The following is a 15458-nucleotide window of genomic DNA, read 5'->3' as shown; positions in this document are numbered from 1 at the left end:
CAGGTTTAAGTACTCATGGCTTGGGGTCAAGTCTAGTTCTGGTCAGGCTCCAGCTGAAATGTGCCAGGGTAATGGTGGCTGGTGGTGGTGGCTGTCCTTCTCCTGCTCCCTGCACCCCATCACAGAGACACACAGGCCTGTTCCCCAAAGCCACAAAACAGCCAAGCCCTTGGGCTGGCTCCCCCACCAGAACATCAGAGAGAAGCACCAGATTTAGGACATACACTTGTACAATGCTCATTTACACTCTTTAGGTGCCTTTTGTGCCTGTATCCAGAATGCTACACTCAACCCAGTGAGGCAAATGGTGCACGAAACAGCAACAGAACAAACAAACAAACCAACCAACAAACTGGATGAGTACAATTGGAGAGCAGAGTTTTGGCTAAAATGTTGGGGGAAGCATGGGAACTGACATCACTCCAGTTGGGGTTGATAACAAGAGGTGCTGCTGCTCTAAAGGAGCAGAGCTTATAGTTGAAGGGCTAAGGATAATAATGGAACAATGCAATTCATGGGTGGAAGAGGAGAAACAAATTAATTGTGATGAATTTCTATGAGCAACATTCTATATATTCTCACAGACAATTAACACAGACTTTAGGCTGATCTGATAGCTCAGTATCAGGGGACAGAGTGATATGCCTGTTGGAAAAATGGCTCTGTTTTCTGCAAGAAAATACACCCATAATAGTATTTTCAGTACTGGATAATCATTATTTGGATTTGATTTGAATAAACTCACAAAAGATGGAATAGATAACAGAACGGATGGTTGCGATTTTGGTGTGTAGCAAACAGGGGTGTCTTCTTCTCAGAAGGAGGTGAACTTCAGTGGCCTTCGGCACTGCCTCCTGATTGTACCCAGTCATAGATGACCAAGGGAATGCTCACTAGGGAAAACATTATCCCCAGCGCCAAGAAAAGAGAAGCCTGGAACAAAAAGAAGAGATAGTTAATGAATAAAAAGAAAAGACAATTAATTGAAGTATGTTAACTTCTCCTTTTAAGGAAATTTACAAGGTGATGTATCAAAGTTATCAGATAAAATGGGATAGCACTTCTGGTAAAGACAAGACTCATAGATAATTAAACAGATTAGTGCCATTAATAATTGCTCGCTAAACACCAAAACCAATTTTTTTCTCCTTTCAATTCCCTTCTTAAACACCAAGCCACAAGTGAAATGTGTTTGCTGCCTGTCTGCTTGGAGCAGGAAAGTCTGACCTTACGGTGCTTCCAGTGCATGCCCCACTAGACTGGGAACACACAGGGATGTTGCATGTTTTCAGCTGCAGCTCTTTCTGGGCCTCAGAGGAAATCCTTCCAAGGCCCATTCCCATCTGGTGGAAGCACCCTAAGTCTGACTCGGGTCCACTAAAACCATGAGGAATACCGCAAACAGAATCACAGAATCATAGAATGGTCAGAATTGGAAAGGACCTCTGGAGATCCTCCAGTCCAACCCCGCTGCCCGAGCAGGGTCACCTACAACAGGTTGCGCAGGACGGCATCCAGGTGGGTTTTGAATGTCTCCAGAGTCATAAACTCCACAACCTCTCTGGGCAGCCTGTTCCAGTGCTCTGCCACCCTCTAAGTAAAGAAGTTCCTCCTCATGTTAAGATGGAACTTCCTATATTCAAGTTTATGACCTGTCACTGGGCATCACGGAAAAAAAACCTGTTTCCATCCACCTGTCACCCTCCCTTTAAGTATTTATAAACATTGATAAGGTTCCCCCTCAGTCTTCTTTTCTCCAGACTAAAAAGACCCAAGTCCTTCAGCCTTTCCTCATAAGAAAGATGCTCCAGTCCCCTAATCATCTTTGTAGGAGCACTTTGCGTGCTTTCTGCATCAACATACGGAAACAGAGAAATCTTGCTGCGCTGAAAGGGCTGCCGAAGGGGGCTGGAGGGGTACCCACACCCTGCTGACAGCTACAGCTGCTGCAGAGCTGCCTCTCACCAGCCAGGGGAAAAGCTCCTCACCCCGCAGAGAAGGGCCTCCAAAACACAGGGTGCCTTGTGCGGTACGGCCCCTCCACTGGGCAACCCCCAGGGTAAGCAAAGGAGAAAGGCAAGCACGGCTGCCAGCTGACTGAAGCAGGGATGGAAAGTAACATAAAGAAGCTCACACATACGTTCAGATTAGGTACGCTTTGCACCTAGCACATCATAAGGAATGACAAGACGAAAGCGTTGCATTGATGGGAAAGGAATGCATACCCAAATCCTCTGAGTCAACTTTGATCCATCCTGCTGTGTAATTTTTAAATACAATGATGAAGGAAGAATGAAAATCAGCATATTGGCAGAAGTGACCCCTGCAAAATTCAAATAAATGAGTTTTGTTAGTTGTCAGCAACAGCTAATTATTTTGTTGCTGATTAGCAACAGTTTTTTATTAGTAGTACAAAACCAGGATACTGTACCTACAACTCCGAAAATATCCTTCATGGTTGGGATAAAAATGACTAACAGGTTGATGATAACCAAAAGAACAAAAGTAACCAAAACGTGACGACATAAGTCAAATTTTGTTTTCCTGGCCAGTTCAAATAATGATGAACGCACCTGTAGAAAGAGAGAGAGCTCTCTGTCAGGAACAGTCTATATAAGCCAATTCAAACCTTCCTATGTTTATTGTAACCGGTCCTTCACCTGACAACAAGTGCTGCATAGATATGTCAGAAACTTTGGGATCTCTGATGTAACGCCCTTTGAAATAATTCTTAAAAGTAATGTTATACTTCAAAACTGTAGGTATAAATGCATCCGCAGTAGGATATTCCTCCCTTTCTGACATGCCCTTTGGGGTCCTTTTGCACTTAAAAATGACCTTCACCTCTGAGCTTGCTCCAGTGAAGTCATGTGAAGTAAGAGAGGGCCCTTGCGGATTCAATTTAAAACAGATTCAAGATTGTAACAGATTTGAACAGATAGATTGATTTATTTCCTGCAGGGAGAACTTCTCCAGAAGTTAGTGGGAGTCTGGTGTGGGAAAAGACTGATCCAGGCTCAAGTTCTTTTTGTAGCTGCAATATCAGCTGCTGGACTGTGGTTTGAAGAAACGTGCTGTGTACAGCCATTACCCGTTTCCAAAGCATGTGGAGCTTTTTACTTACAGTGAAAAACAGCACCGGCACCGTGAGTATCACCGCAACGATCACAGCCAAACGCACGGTCAGGATGAGGATGTCATCTTTGCTCTGGTACTTGTGAAGCAGATCTGACTGCACATTGTCTATGGAAAAGACAATAAGATAAGTGTTCTGGCAAACAGGCAATCCGTTCACAAAAATCATTGCTTAACAACAGCCTTCTTGAACAACAAGTGATTTATCTGCAAACAAAAGAGTATGGAATGAAACATTCTTGAGTTAAAACAGCACTCTGAACCAAATCCTAATGATCCCATTATTCCAGATTAATCCTTTGGAGGCCTGATTTAGGAATGCATCCTAATTCAAGACAGCGCATGCCTAAGTCTAAGGTAATTTTCACTGTAGGAAAGACAACAGTGAGACATACATGAAAGCTTGCTTACATATATATGTATATAAAAAAATAAGTAAAGTGAAATATGCTATTTCTAATTTGTTCCATGGGCTTTTTTTTTTAAAGTGTCAAATGATATAAAAATAACCACATGCACTGCAATGGCTGAACTTAATATAAACTACAAGGTTTTGAGCTAAATTAGTCTAAAGAGCAAATAAACTTCCAGCAAAAAAAAAAGCAGTGCCCCTGTTCTCCACCAAGAACAAAGCCTATCTTGGGTCAGCGCTCAGCGGGACGCTCTGACATTTGCACTCAAATCCCTCGGCAGCTCCTCCGAGGGCTGCCCTGATGGTCTTTTTTCTCTTGGACCTACCACCCACCCAGCAGCGCCTGCAGCTCGGCCCCACGCCGGCCAGCGGCCCCAGCAGCCAAGACAAATCGCGGGGGGTGCCTAACGGGGAGGCGCTTGGCGGTATTTTAATACGACCTCCTGCAAAAACGTTTCCTTGAAGCTGTGGTAAATAGCGCAGAGTAGGTCTGCGTGTGCTAACCAACAGGAAAACCGAGCTGCTGAGGGACCTATGTGTTTCCTTCGTAACTTTTAAATATCTAAATATCTAACCGAATGGGGTGGCTGTTAAGCGCGCCACAAAACATACTCACTGCCCCTGTTTAGGCTCATGTTTTGTTTCTGCCTGCTAATCTTAGAAAGCTGGTGGTTAAATGTAACAGCTCTTAAACCAAAGTCCTTAAAGGGAATTTGGCAGCCACGTCTAGTTTAAAATCTTTGGCGCTTGGTAAAACCTCATATATTCCTGGAGGCAGAGATATCTGTCCTGCGGCGAAATGCCTGCGCTCCCCCCAGGACGCCCCTTTTGGGGAGAGACCACGAGTCAACACCACCTATGCAGTGCTCGAATCCCCACCAGGAGAAAGAAAACGCTCTCCCACCTCCCTGCAGATTAGGAGTGGGGTTTTCAAGCCGGGCACATGCACAGCTTCTGCGACACAGAGCTTACTCTGCTCCTGCAAGCACAGACTGCAACTTCTGTACCGCTCACGGACTGCAGCCAGGTAGGAAGTGAAGGGCAAGGCTTACAGTTGAAGGTCTGTTTTCCTTTCAGCTAGATACACCACAGAGCCCAACCACAGTGTGACCTTTTAGGGGAAGAAAAACACCTCTTTTCTGTAATTCTGCAATGTAAATATAGTCATCACTGCAACACTTTCGAGAACACAGCAAACAGACAAGTACTATTGGTGTAAAGAAGAAATGGCCATAATAAAAAAATACTGTTCTTACCCAGGTAAGGGTAGAGCAGTGGGTTAGAAAACTGTAAGCGAGCATATGAAAGATAAGGTCTTGCCAGTCTCAAGGGAATGAAGGATCAAAGTGGAGGAATTTTATATTCCCTCGGTGTCTTTTTTGCTGCCTGGCGTGGCACTGACCCTTGCAGAAGCCCCAGCGGAGCCTCACAGCTTCCACCCGCGGGCTCTCAAGGCTGGGCAGCAGGGACGCCTGACGTGGGGAGAGGCACACGAAACACCCCAGGGATTCCTCCGCCGTTCCCCCTCGGGAGGGCCAGAAGGACGCAGCCCCTACCTCCTCCATGGACTCCAGACCCTCGTCCTTGAGGGGCGTGGGAGATTCCCAGAGAGGAGCGCCACGGATCTGCCTCCTCAGATCCCTGGGGCAATCACATCAGAATCTCCTCCCTGCCAAAGCGAAGGGGTCCGTGCTGATTTACACCCACTTGCTCCCTGGGGCTGCTAATTAGATGCATTTCTACGAAAATGTGTTAGACGGGAGCAGTTGGATGAGAACGGCAGTTGCTGTTGTCACTTGCAGCGTAGTTGCGGTTTTATTGGGAAAATTAGAGCAGATGACCTCAAGTCACTTCAACACATGCAGACTTAAGGCCTCATAATCATAATGAGAGCCTGAGAAAACAAATATGAGATAAGTACACCTTTGGGGGTAAAAAAAAAAAAAAGCCAGATTTCATATTTACTTATTTTCTTTCTCTTGCAATACGTGGCTCACAAGGAACGGTGTCATGAATGAGGAGATTGTAACAAAAAGGTCACTTGGAATAGGATGGAGAAGACTGATGACCTTTTAGTGACTCTGAGGTAAAAGGCAAACATCAGTTTTGTCATCTGTCTCGTAACCCCTTAATGGTCCATAGAAGAAGACACTACTTTTTAACATTCCCATTAGTCTGGAACATGGGAGTAACTTCCTGGGTAACATTCATATTTTATCCTACTTTACTTAATAATTGTCCCTTTAGGGCATACATGTTGTATCCTTTAGTGATACAACATAATGTGCTGCTTTAAGTGAATTGATATGCATGAAAAGAGACAGGGTGCAAGTTTCAAACACTGAAATAGCCAACCGTCGGTGGCTGAACTGGGACAACACTCAAAGCTTCCCCACCTTCACTGCCAGTTTAGTTAACCAAGACTTGAAGGGGTCGGCTCTAGGGACACGGGGGAAACATTTAGTCCTTCGCCTCCATGATGAAAGCATGAGTAAGAAAATGAAAAAGCTGTGATGGCTGATTTGGTATGCATTTCCTAGGACCTGCTCTCAAATCTGTCTCATTTTGTGCAGTTATGCACGCTCCAGTTGTTACCAATGTACACAACATTCAGGTGAGGACCTTGGAATGGAAATCTTAGTGGGGCCCAGCTAATCCCCAGTTCTGTTAAACAACTCTCTCCCTCACATTTTGAATATGCCTTTTGCAAATACTGCTTTCACTTGTGCTTTTCATCCACAGGGGGAAAGGAGGAAAGGATTTGTACCTTCAATATAAAATCTTAACGGAAAATTATTTGAAAAAGGATTTTAATATAAGTGGATGGGACTTTCCTTTCCAGCTGGGATACGCTATTGATTTCACATGTATTCCCTTTCTACTTTGATCAGTAAAGAACTGCATACTTACCGTAGAAAGTCAAATAGCCAAATATGGCAGTCATAAAGTACATCACAAACATGGCAAAAAATGAGATATTTGAAACCAACTGCATTTTTTTCTGTGAACGGCTGGAGAAAGAAGAAAAAAAAGAGCACATAAAAATGGTTGGGTTGGATTTTTCAATAGCTGTTTAAAAATGTATTAAGTCTTTGCATAAACACTGTAATTCTGAGGAAACTCATGAATGCATTTTCATTTAAAGCAGGAGTTCATTGACAGCTGCACAAGGAAGAGAAGGACTGTGGAAATGGACCCTACTTGGGGTTTAAGTCAAGAGATGGTGGGTCCGCCCTGTGGCTCTGCTCCTTGGCCATACCCACCTAAACAGAACGAAGGATGACGCCAAGTGGAGAGGGATGGCCCTTAAACACTTCAGTAATTAAATTAAAAGGCAAAAATAAAGAAAGAGTAAAATTATACACAGGAAAAAAACACATTCTGAATGTTTGCAGAGAAACATTTGTGTGCCCATGGGTAGAACATAATGAATGTATGCAGACCGCTGTAGACCTGTAAAACAGGTTAAGTGTAAACATTTCATTTTTAGATATTTGTTCTGAAATATTCACACTCTGGTACCTAAAGTTAGACTTTTAAAGCCACACAGGGATTCCCTAAATAGGCACCTGGGAACCTGCTGGAGTCTCCTGAAACTCAAAGCATCCAGCAAGTGGCAGGGACCTGAGGGCACCCACAGGTCTGACTGACCCTGACCTCTCCCCTGGGGCTCCTCCCGTGGCCAGGACCCACTTGTGACCCCCCAGAGCCGCCAGTGATGCCACAGCAGGGCTGGTCTCCAGCTCCCCCCAGCCAGAGGTGTCAGCGAGACAGCCATACCGGCAAAGGTCTTTTAATACAGGCAAGCCTGAAAATTCTCTTTTTTTTCTTTTTTTTTTTTCCTGGTACTGCAACAGATTTTTAGTTGCACTGGAACAAACGCTGTTAGCTGAACACACGCCTCTCCCCTATGCCAAATAACGACCGGCACAACTTGGCTCTCCCCAGGCTGCCGTGTACTTCCAGAGAACACTCCCAAAGTATTGCATTATACCCAACCTCCCTCACCCCCGCCCCAGCGCCGTGCCTGGGAGGCCAGATTTCCTAGCTGACAGCCACACTCGTTGGCTTGTTGGGTGTTATTAAAGCACATCTCTTCCGAATGGCATGAATGACTCAGAGCATCTCTGCGCTAACATTTTCCATGCAAAGCGGTTGAAAAAACAATTAACTGGGAAAAAAATAAAAGAGAAAGGCTTACTCTTTAAGTTCGCTGTAAATCGGGAGGACTGACGGGTGGCACACAAATGCAAAAGCAATGGTGGGCAAAGCATACACGGTCTGTTTGGAGAGAATTTCAGAAAAGAAGTTAAGAAGAAGTATTTCCCCCAGTGGCATGAAGAAATGATCCGTGTTGAACTACCTCAGCTCCCAACTCTCTGAACTCTTCAACCGAATGTTGAGAGCCTTCAGAGAAGGCAGCAGACCTGTCAATTAGCACATATTTAATGAAATATGTAGAGCAGCGCTCTTTCAACAAGAGGACAAAGTCTTTGCGTTGGTCATGCGAGCATGGTCCTGACTCTGCTCGCAGAGCGCAGTGCTGGATGCCACATGGCTGCTGGCTTTTGCTCCCTGGGATGAGTTTCCCTGCCCAGCTACTGCCACCATTACTAGCACACTGTCACACGTAAAAGGGACGTACGGTGGGTCACCGCTACACTACCCTGCCTTGGCACGGAGAGGGGTGCGCACCCGTGGTGCTAAGGCTGAAGTCCTGAAGAGGAAGCCCATATCCAGACTGTAAGAAAAGAGAAGAGGAGTGCAGAACTTACAAATAAATGGATATTTCAAGGTACCAGACTGAGTCCCTTCATTTCCCAGGCCAACAAAAGGGCTAGGAGGGCTGTGGAGGGAGCATGCTTTTCCTTGGGGAAAGAGAGAGACTGTTACGTCACCAGGAAGCACAGGAGGCCTCTGGGGGGGACCTCACCCCCTTCTCCACCAAAAACCTGAGTGGGTTTCAGTCCTCAGCGTACAGCCAAACTTCATAAATGATCTCAGCACCCAAGCACTTCCATTCTCCCCAGAGAAAGGGTACGAGCAGAAATCACAAGAAAAACAGGTCCTTCTTCAAGGACCAAATGAGTCTATCCCTACATGCAGCTCTCCCTGGCTCTCTGAGATCTGCTTGCACTGGCCACAGGCATCTCCTTCCCACAGAAGTCATCCTGGGGTATGCCCCAGGCCCGATAGATTCAGAAAATACATTGGTTTCTCTCCAGCAGTCCCTCCTCACCCAGGTCTGTGCCACTTCCTCTTCCTGACTCACAGCACTCTACTGTTGTGGGGTCTCCATCTGTGGCGATATTCAGAAATTCCTGGATGTGGTGCTGGGGAACTGACTCTAGGTGGCCCTGCTTGAGCAGGGGGGTTGGACCAGGTGACCTCCAGGGGCCCCTGTCAACCTCAGCTGTACTCTGATTCTGTGAAACTGTCTCTCCTCTCACACGCAAAAGTTGCTAAGTTGATTGCCCTGAGCGCAAATCTCTAGAGTTCAGCTCCAGCGTCCCTAATTGAGATGGACCAATCCTTCCAATGTGCCTCCACATCGACTCTGAGGCAAATGCTGACACTTACTGTAGGAGAAGACGACTTCCCTTTGACGCTATCTGAAATATACCTACCCCTAAGCTGCTATACGCACCAAGTTAACTAATTCTTGGTCCATCACACCAGATCTGGGCTGATGGCTACCCCCAACTAAAGAACAGTGCTCAGATTGGCTTCTTCAACCAAAGTTGGTACTGTGAATTTAAAAAAAAAAAAAATTTTGCCTGCATATGCTATACATTTGCATTCCCTATGGTTGCGACTGTGACACCCCGAGGACCCTGCCCCACTGAGTAAGGTCCTCTTTAAAGAGCACTGCGCCCCAGCACAGCTGACAGGAGTGATCCTCCTGCTCCCACAGCTACAGCCAGTTGCTCTTTTGCATTCTCTTGGCACAACTTTTCTTGCAGCTGTGCGGCGATGGAGGAAAGCATCCAGCTGAAAGGCAATCAAATTTTTGCTGGATTAGCTTTCAACTGTATCCTTTTTGCAATCCAGTTCACCATATGGCTACAGAAACATGTACCCTGTCACAAAGAAGCCGTTTGTTTGCAGAAGGGCAGAGGGATTGCTTTTGGGTTTTGGATGCAGGAATGGCTTACTCAGCCTCTGCTGAACTGCAGCCTCAAGGTGCAGTTACAGCATGGACAGTAAGAAGCAGTGGAAAAGAAAACTCTCCCAAAGAAAGCATTAGTTGTTCAGTGGTAGCTTGGGCTCACAGCCTTAGCACATCTACTACCGGGGCAGAGCAAGACCACATGGAAGTACATTCAACATGGCGTCTCCATAAGGGTGGGCAAGGAGAGCTGTTGTGCGTTCACCATTGGAGCACCAGTGGAAGCATGGGAGAATCAGGCCCTACATGGTGCTGACCAGATTAAGAACACGAGGTGTAGGTGCATATATTATGGGAATGAAAAATAAGTATTATAAAAAGAAACATACCTTGGAATTAAAGATAACATACTTTGGCTTACACATATGTTCATGTGCTGAGCTATTTGATAGGATAGGTGATGTTGCATTTAGCTCCGATCCGCCACAGGGAATTTGAAACTTCTTGTAAATAACCTAGAATGAGAGTGGAAGACATCTAATTGCTAAAAATAATTTTTAAAAGGCAAATTAAAATTATAACATCGGAGAAAATGTGAATTTCCTATCAAGTAACACTCATCCGACAAAGCTTCTCATCCAAACTTTCTCATCCAACAAAGAAAGCAAGCTGAACTTACCACTATCAGGAAAAATACCATGCAGCTTAATGAAAATCCACTGGTATAGCCCAGATACCCTGAAACAAATTAAAAGGAAATATACAAAGTTATTTTATTAGCCATATCTTGGTTTTTACTTTTTGTTGCTTCATGAAAAGCTTAAATGTATCATATATTTAGTATTTATCATGAGCTTCTGGGCAGGACAAAAACACATCCTGTTGGTGTGGGAGTCTCCCACATGGCAAACCTCCCAGATTTCAGACAGACCTGAGCTTTGCTCTGACTGGTTTGACTTTACAGCAGTTTAACTAATTTTACTTTTGAAAGGGGCTGTGATAATTGAAACAAACCTGAAAACTTGCAATTGCAATCAGAATGTGACCCAGATTCCCTGATATGAGCCACCTCAGCTGAGTATGAGTTATTTTCTCAAAAGGAAGATCCCAACAGGACTTCAGTGACGGAACTTGTCACATGGTTTTAAAAAATACATTTTGTACCTACTGGCATCTCTGTGGACTCAAGCACATTTGAAAATGCAATCCTCTATACATATCTTCCTTCCAAGTCCAATATCTCCAATTAACCTCACCACTAAAAATTTCAATGCTGATGATAGAAAAATAAGTTGGTTTTTGTAATCTCACAATTTGTGAACTTATTTTTAGAGGCTACACATAAAATAGGATTGCTTTATGAAATGAAGATCCTCTTAACCATAATTTTTCAAATCAGTTTCCACAATTGTGAGGATGAAGCTGGTTTATACTGAGTTCAACTGCTCTGACACTTTAGGCCTACTTGTTCCAAGATGCTCAAAACACAGCTTCTTCCTGGACCAGAGAGACTGCATAGATTACAATAAGAGCACTTTTTTTAAAAAAATATTTGAGTTGCCAGTGTGGCTGTGAGTAGCATGATGTCTGGGATCCTTTATTTTATTCCCACAATAGCATTTGCATCTTACCTAAGTTCTTAAGGAGACATAAAGGGAGGATTATACCAAACGTCACTGTGACAACAAGAAGCCGCCCATCCACGTACCATGCCCTGTATAAAACATTAAAAAAAACCCCACCATGAGCACACCTTAAACCCTCTCTGGTTTTCCTCATACTCAGTCATCCTCTTTGATTGCTGCAGTTACAGAACTGTCTTTGGTCTCCTTACCCTACAAGCTCCTACAAAAGGAGGGACGGGGGCCACATCTCAACTTTGTAGGCTCATTAAGTATCCAGCCCTTAAAACATGGCCCTGCTCTGACTCAGATACGGCAGCTTTTCGTGGCCGCTAGACAAAGTATCACCCTACTGCTGAGATGAGTGAGTGGGACTGAGAGGCAGAACAGCACCCTCCGTAAGCTGGTATAAGCCGCTCTGCCACACATACAGCAGAGTGTGCCCACAGGGGCCACCACGATTCATTTGCTAAACCATGTGGGCACATGCCTGGAGCAGCAAACCAGGCTCCTGCGGGCTGGCACGCACTAAGCCTGCCCAAGGCTGTATCTCCTTCTAGCAAAGTGTTTTGAATCCTGCTGGAAAGCAAGAAAGGGGAGAAGAGACAGCATTAGTGACGTTCTGTACAACCTATTTCCACTGCTTGGCTCAATTTAGTATGAAAGCCTAAGGAATGACGTCTCTACCTTCCCACGTCCTACAGCACACCATATAACCCAGTGCAAAGGATATTTCCCACTATCAAGAAATACCGTCCCTCTGTTAAGGAAGCTGGAAAACGTCAAGGAGTGATCAAGTGGCAGAAATCTAAGTATATCATACTGCTATTGTCATATGCTAGTATTGAAGAATTTCATACTATGGACAGTGCTTTAGGGGCAAAATCCCGTAAGATGCTAAGAATGCAGGGAAATACCTAATATCTTACACTCGCATTGTTCGCAATATTTTCCAAGTGTCGCCTAACACTGTAAAAGATTGGATCCTATGGTAAGAGGTTTGTATAAATCACAATTCTTCATGAAATTCTGGTGTGCAAAGAGAGTAACTACTGATCACTTAACCTTTCATTTCCTATCCAGTCTCTTTTCCTTCCCAAAGTTGTCTTGTTTTTTATCAATCCCCTGAAATATTTCTGTGGAAATCTACTTTGACAAACCTAAAGAATATCCAATACTTAAAAGGTTTTATAAACATATGCTTAAGCTTATGTTAGCAGTTAAATTCTATGATCTAATCACCAAAATTAATTCAACTTACGAAAAAGATTCTTCTTTTCCCATTAGAAACTTTATGGCAGAAGGCAGCTCATTTTTGACTATGAAGAGATAGCTCAACATAGCTGGAGGAAGAAGAAAGTCAGTTTAGAAAATGGGTGAGATATTTTGCTGAACAAGTACAGAGAAACATCCTGAACCTTTTCCCACATCAGCATCTAATGATAGAAGACTGCAAACTATAATTGACTGTAAACTACTGATCATTCGGTAATGCAGCATTTTCAAAGGGCTGCATGCAAAGTGTTAGCCACAGCAATATCGAGGAGCATGAAGATCCCAAGATGGCCCTGAGAGAAGGAGGAACCTGACTGGTCGGTAGCCGTAACATTATTAAGACGTTCCTGGGTTTTGTTTTTCAATAACCCTCATCTCCTTTACCTCCAACGTTCTGGAGAGATGTAGATCCAAAGACAATCATTTTCCCTGGGGTACCGAAGACCTGCTCACCCAGCTTTTCATACACCATGCAGCCTGCATGAAAAGAAACAAGGAGAAAGGTAACAACTACGCCAGTGAAAGCTGTTGAGTCAAAACACTTCTGATTCCTTTTCAGCTAACCACCCATCTGTGCAGCCACATCTGCTCTTTGCAAGTAAATAGAGAGCTCTCTTGTAATTACTGGGGCCGAAACTTATGTAGGAATGTTTTCTTGACGTCTATAAATGTTATCATTGGCCACCAGTCACTTTTGAAATTGAAGTTCTTATTGAGGCTATTACACCCCTTTAATGAGTTTGTCTATACCCCTAGCGACATGTTAAGTTCTGGTATCCCCATCCTGGCGTATTAGGTTTGCACCCGCAATGAGAGTGACGTAGAAAGCCTCCTCTCCAGACAAGGCTCAGTACAGCAGGACCCACGAGTCAGCACTGGCAGCCTGGCCCCAGCAGACACAGTACCGCGATTCTGCAATTTCGCTTGCTTTGATTAAGCAATCCAAATGAGGGCAGCCACTGGTTTACAGGATGATTTACAATTTCTAATGACGAAGCCTGAACTTGTGAATTCTCACTGTGGTATGTTTTTGGTAAAAGCAGGGCAAAGTGTAAATTGTAACTAAAACTTCTTTTTAAATATCTGTCAAGCTTGAGAAACTCCTCTATTAATTGGTTTGTGTTTCTGTTAAATGTTTTTTCCCTTGGCTGTGATTTAGGCTGTGAAAAAGACTGGACATTGTGAAGATGGTGAGATACATGAGAAAAGAAGGAGAAATATTGCGGATGTTACACTGTACAGATGATTTTTAAAATGCATCCCATTGTTTGGTTTTCTCTATATTTCCTTATAGCTGACATTTCTGCTTTGAAGCTTGTATAAACAATAAGTTTGAGCTTAAATGTACCAGCAGCATAGAAACCAGGGCTTAGATTTTGGGAACTAACAGGGCACAAATGTGTCCACAATTAGGCATAGATACCTAATTAAAATAGGCAGTTGGTGCCATTGTACATGCTATAACAGTAACTCATGTGTGTCCAAACTACATATTAAAATATTACAGTGTTTTTGTGCACAGATAATTTAAAAAACCTGGCTTCAGAGATTGTTACCCAATCTTGGTAACAGACTCTTGGACTTCAGAGAGACTCTTGGATTTCAGAGCACAGTGATGTTTAACACTGTGGGTGACTTCTAATTTCTGTTTTTAGGATATACTCTGCTTACAGTTAGACTTCTCTCTGTGGAGGAACTGTTCCCTTTTATTTTCTTCTAGGAAACCTCCTACTACACCAAGACGACTATCAGAAATTTCACACTAACCATTAAGGACAAACTGCATTTCCAGGTAAGCTTCACCATAGGCAAAGATTCATTCTATTTCATTTGCAATTGGTTTTGTAATGCAAAGAAACTATATGAGCTGTTCCTTGCAGCTCACTGAAGACAATATTTCACGGTAGCGGAATTCACTTTTTGTCGTAAGTTTTTCTCTTTATAGTGATGGTCAGATGCTCTTCTCCATTGCCATGATGTAAATTCTTGTGAATCCTGGGTTTCTGACCCAAAATGTGTTAGGCCTGTCTATTGTGTCAGCAAAGTGGTAGAAATTCTGTCTTACACAAAGCACCTGGCCTTATTTGAGCACTTTTCACCTCTTGCTCTTTACAATTCTACTAAAATGGTATAGTAACATCTTAAATTACCTGTTTCCTTTGAACACACCAACAGGAGATATATTGAATAAATAGACAGCAGTGTCACTGAAACCAAAAGCAGCCTACAAAAGAATGGAAAACAAAGCTTACTGTGAGAGCTGAGCTCTAACATTGCAATATTTCACATCAGGTCATATTCCCATTGACTCCGAGATAACTTTTATAGTCTTCTGGCAATGCAAAAAGCCCTAAAAATACATGTCATTCACATGCTTTTTTTGCAGTCCCACCACACCATGGTGGAGGTCGAGAGCCCTACATGGAGAGGGATTCAACCAAGTAGAACTTAGCAGAGCTGCAGAGCGCAGCCTGTTAGTGAGTTGCATCTTCCCATATTGAAAGAAGCAAGAATAAAAGTGTTTTTTTCAGATAGGAATTAAGATGTAGTCAGATGAGCCAGGTATGTCCCTCATCAGCCACTCTCAAGATTTTTTTTCTGGAAGCAGAGTAAAAATTGCAAAGCGATGCCCTCTGTTTAAAGACTTCCATACCAAATGGAAGCATCTTTTCCCCAGACATGTTTTATATGCTACCAAAGGGGCGCCCAAATGGCTTTTTATGTGTGTCCCTGTGCCCAAGGAGCAGGGAGAGGAGGGAAGTTAAGGCTTGATGGGCTTCCCTTGGGAGTAAGGCAGAAACCAAGGGCTTATACTTTGTCCAGGTGGGGACTGGTGTTCCCTCACTGATGTCACTCCTGGTCTGCTGTGATCCATAATTTGACTTCACATAGAAGAATTGCAGGA

The 15458-nt window shown here is 43.8% G+C and overlaps 1 protein-coding gene across 1 annotated transcript in view; it reads right to left on the bottom strand.

The window, feature by feature from the left end:
• Window positions 1-556: 556 nt before the first annotated feature.
• SLC38A1 (solute carrier family 38, member 1) overlaps window positions 557-15458 on the bottom strand; it is a 29147-nt gene continuing 14245 nt past the window's right edge. Inside the window, exons 4-15 of the mRNA XM_009880843.1 lie at window positions 14704-14777; window positions 12938-13030; window positions 12540-12621; window positions 11288-11370; window positions 10336-10394; window positions 10046-10171; window positions 7749-7828; window positions 6458-6558; window positions 3125-3243; window positions 2432-2573; window positions 2226-2323; window positions 557-933 (exon numbers count right to left, since the gene is read on the bottom strand). Of these exons, the coding sequence (XP_009879145.1) occupies window positions 832-933; window positions 2226-2323; window positions 2432-2573; window positions 3125-3243; window positions 6458-6558; window positions 7749-7828; window positions 10046-10171; window positions 10336-10394; window positions 11288-11370; window positions 12540-12621; window positions 12938-13030; window positions 14704-14777 (1159 nt within the window). The 3' untranslated portion in view covers window positions 557-831. The remainder of the gene's footprint in view (window positions 934-2225; window positions 2324-2431; window positions 2574-3124; window positions 3244-6457; window positions 6559-7748; window positions 7829-10045; window positions 10172-10335; window positions 10395-11287; window positions 11371-12539; window positions 12622-12937; window positions 13031-14703; window positions 14778-15458) is intronic.

The sequence above is a fragment of the Charadrius vociferus genome, unplaced genomic scaffold (assembly GCF_000708025.1).
Source record: "Charadrius vociferus isolate BGI_N301 unplaced genomic scaffold, ASM70802v2 scaffold52, whole genome shotgun sequence".
NCBI classification, from domain to species: Eukaryota; Metazoa; Chordata; class Aves; order Charadriiformes; family Charadriidae; genus Charadrius; species Charadrius vociferus.
This window is presented reverse-complemented; position numbering and strand designations above follow the sequence as displayed.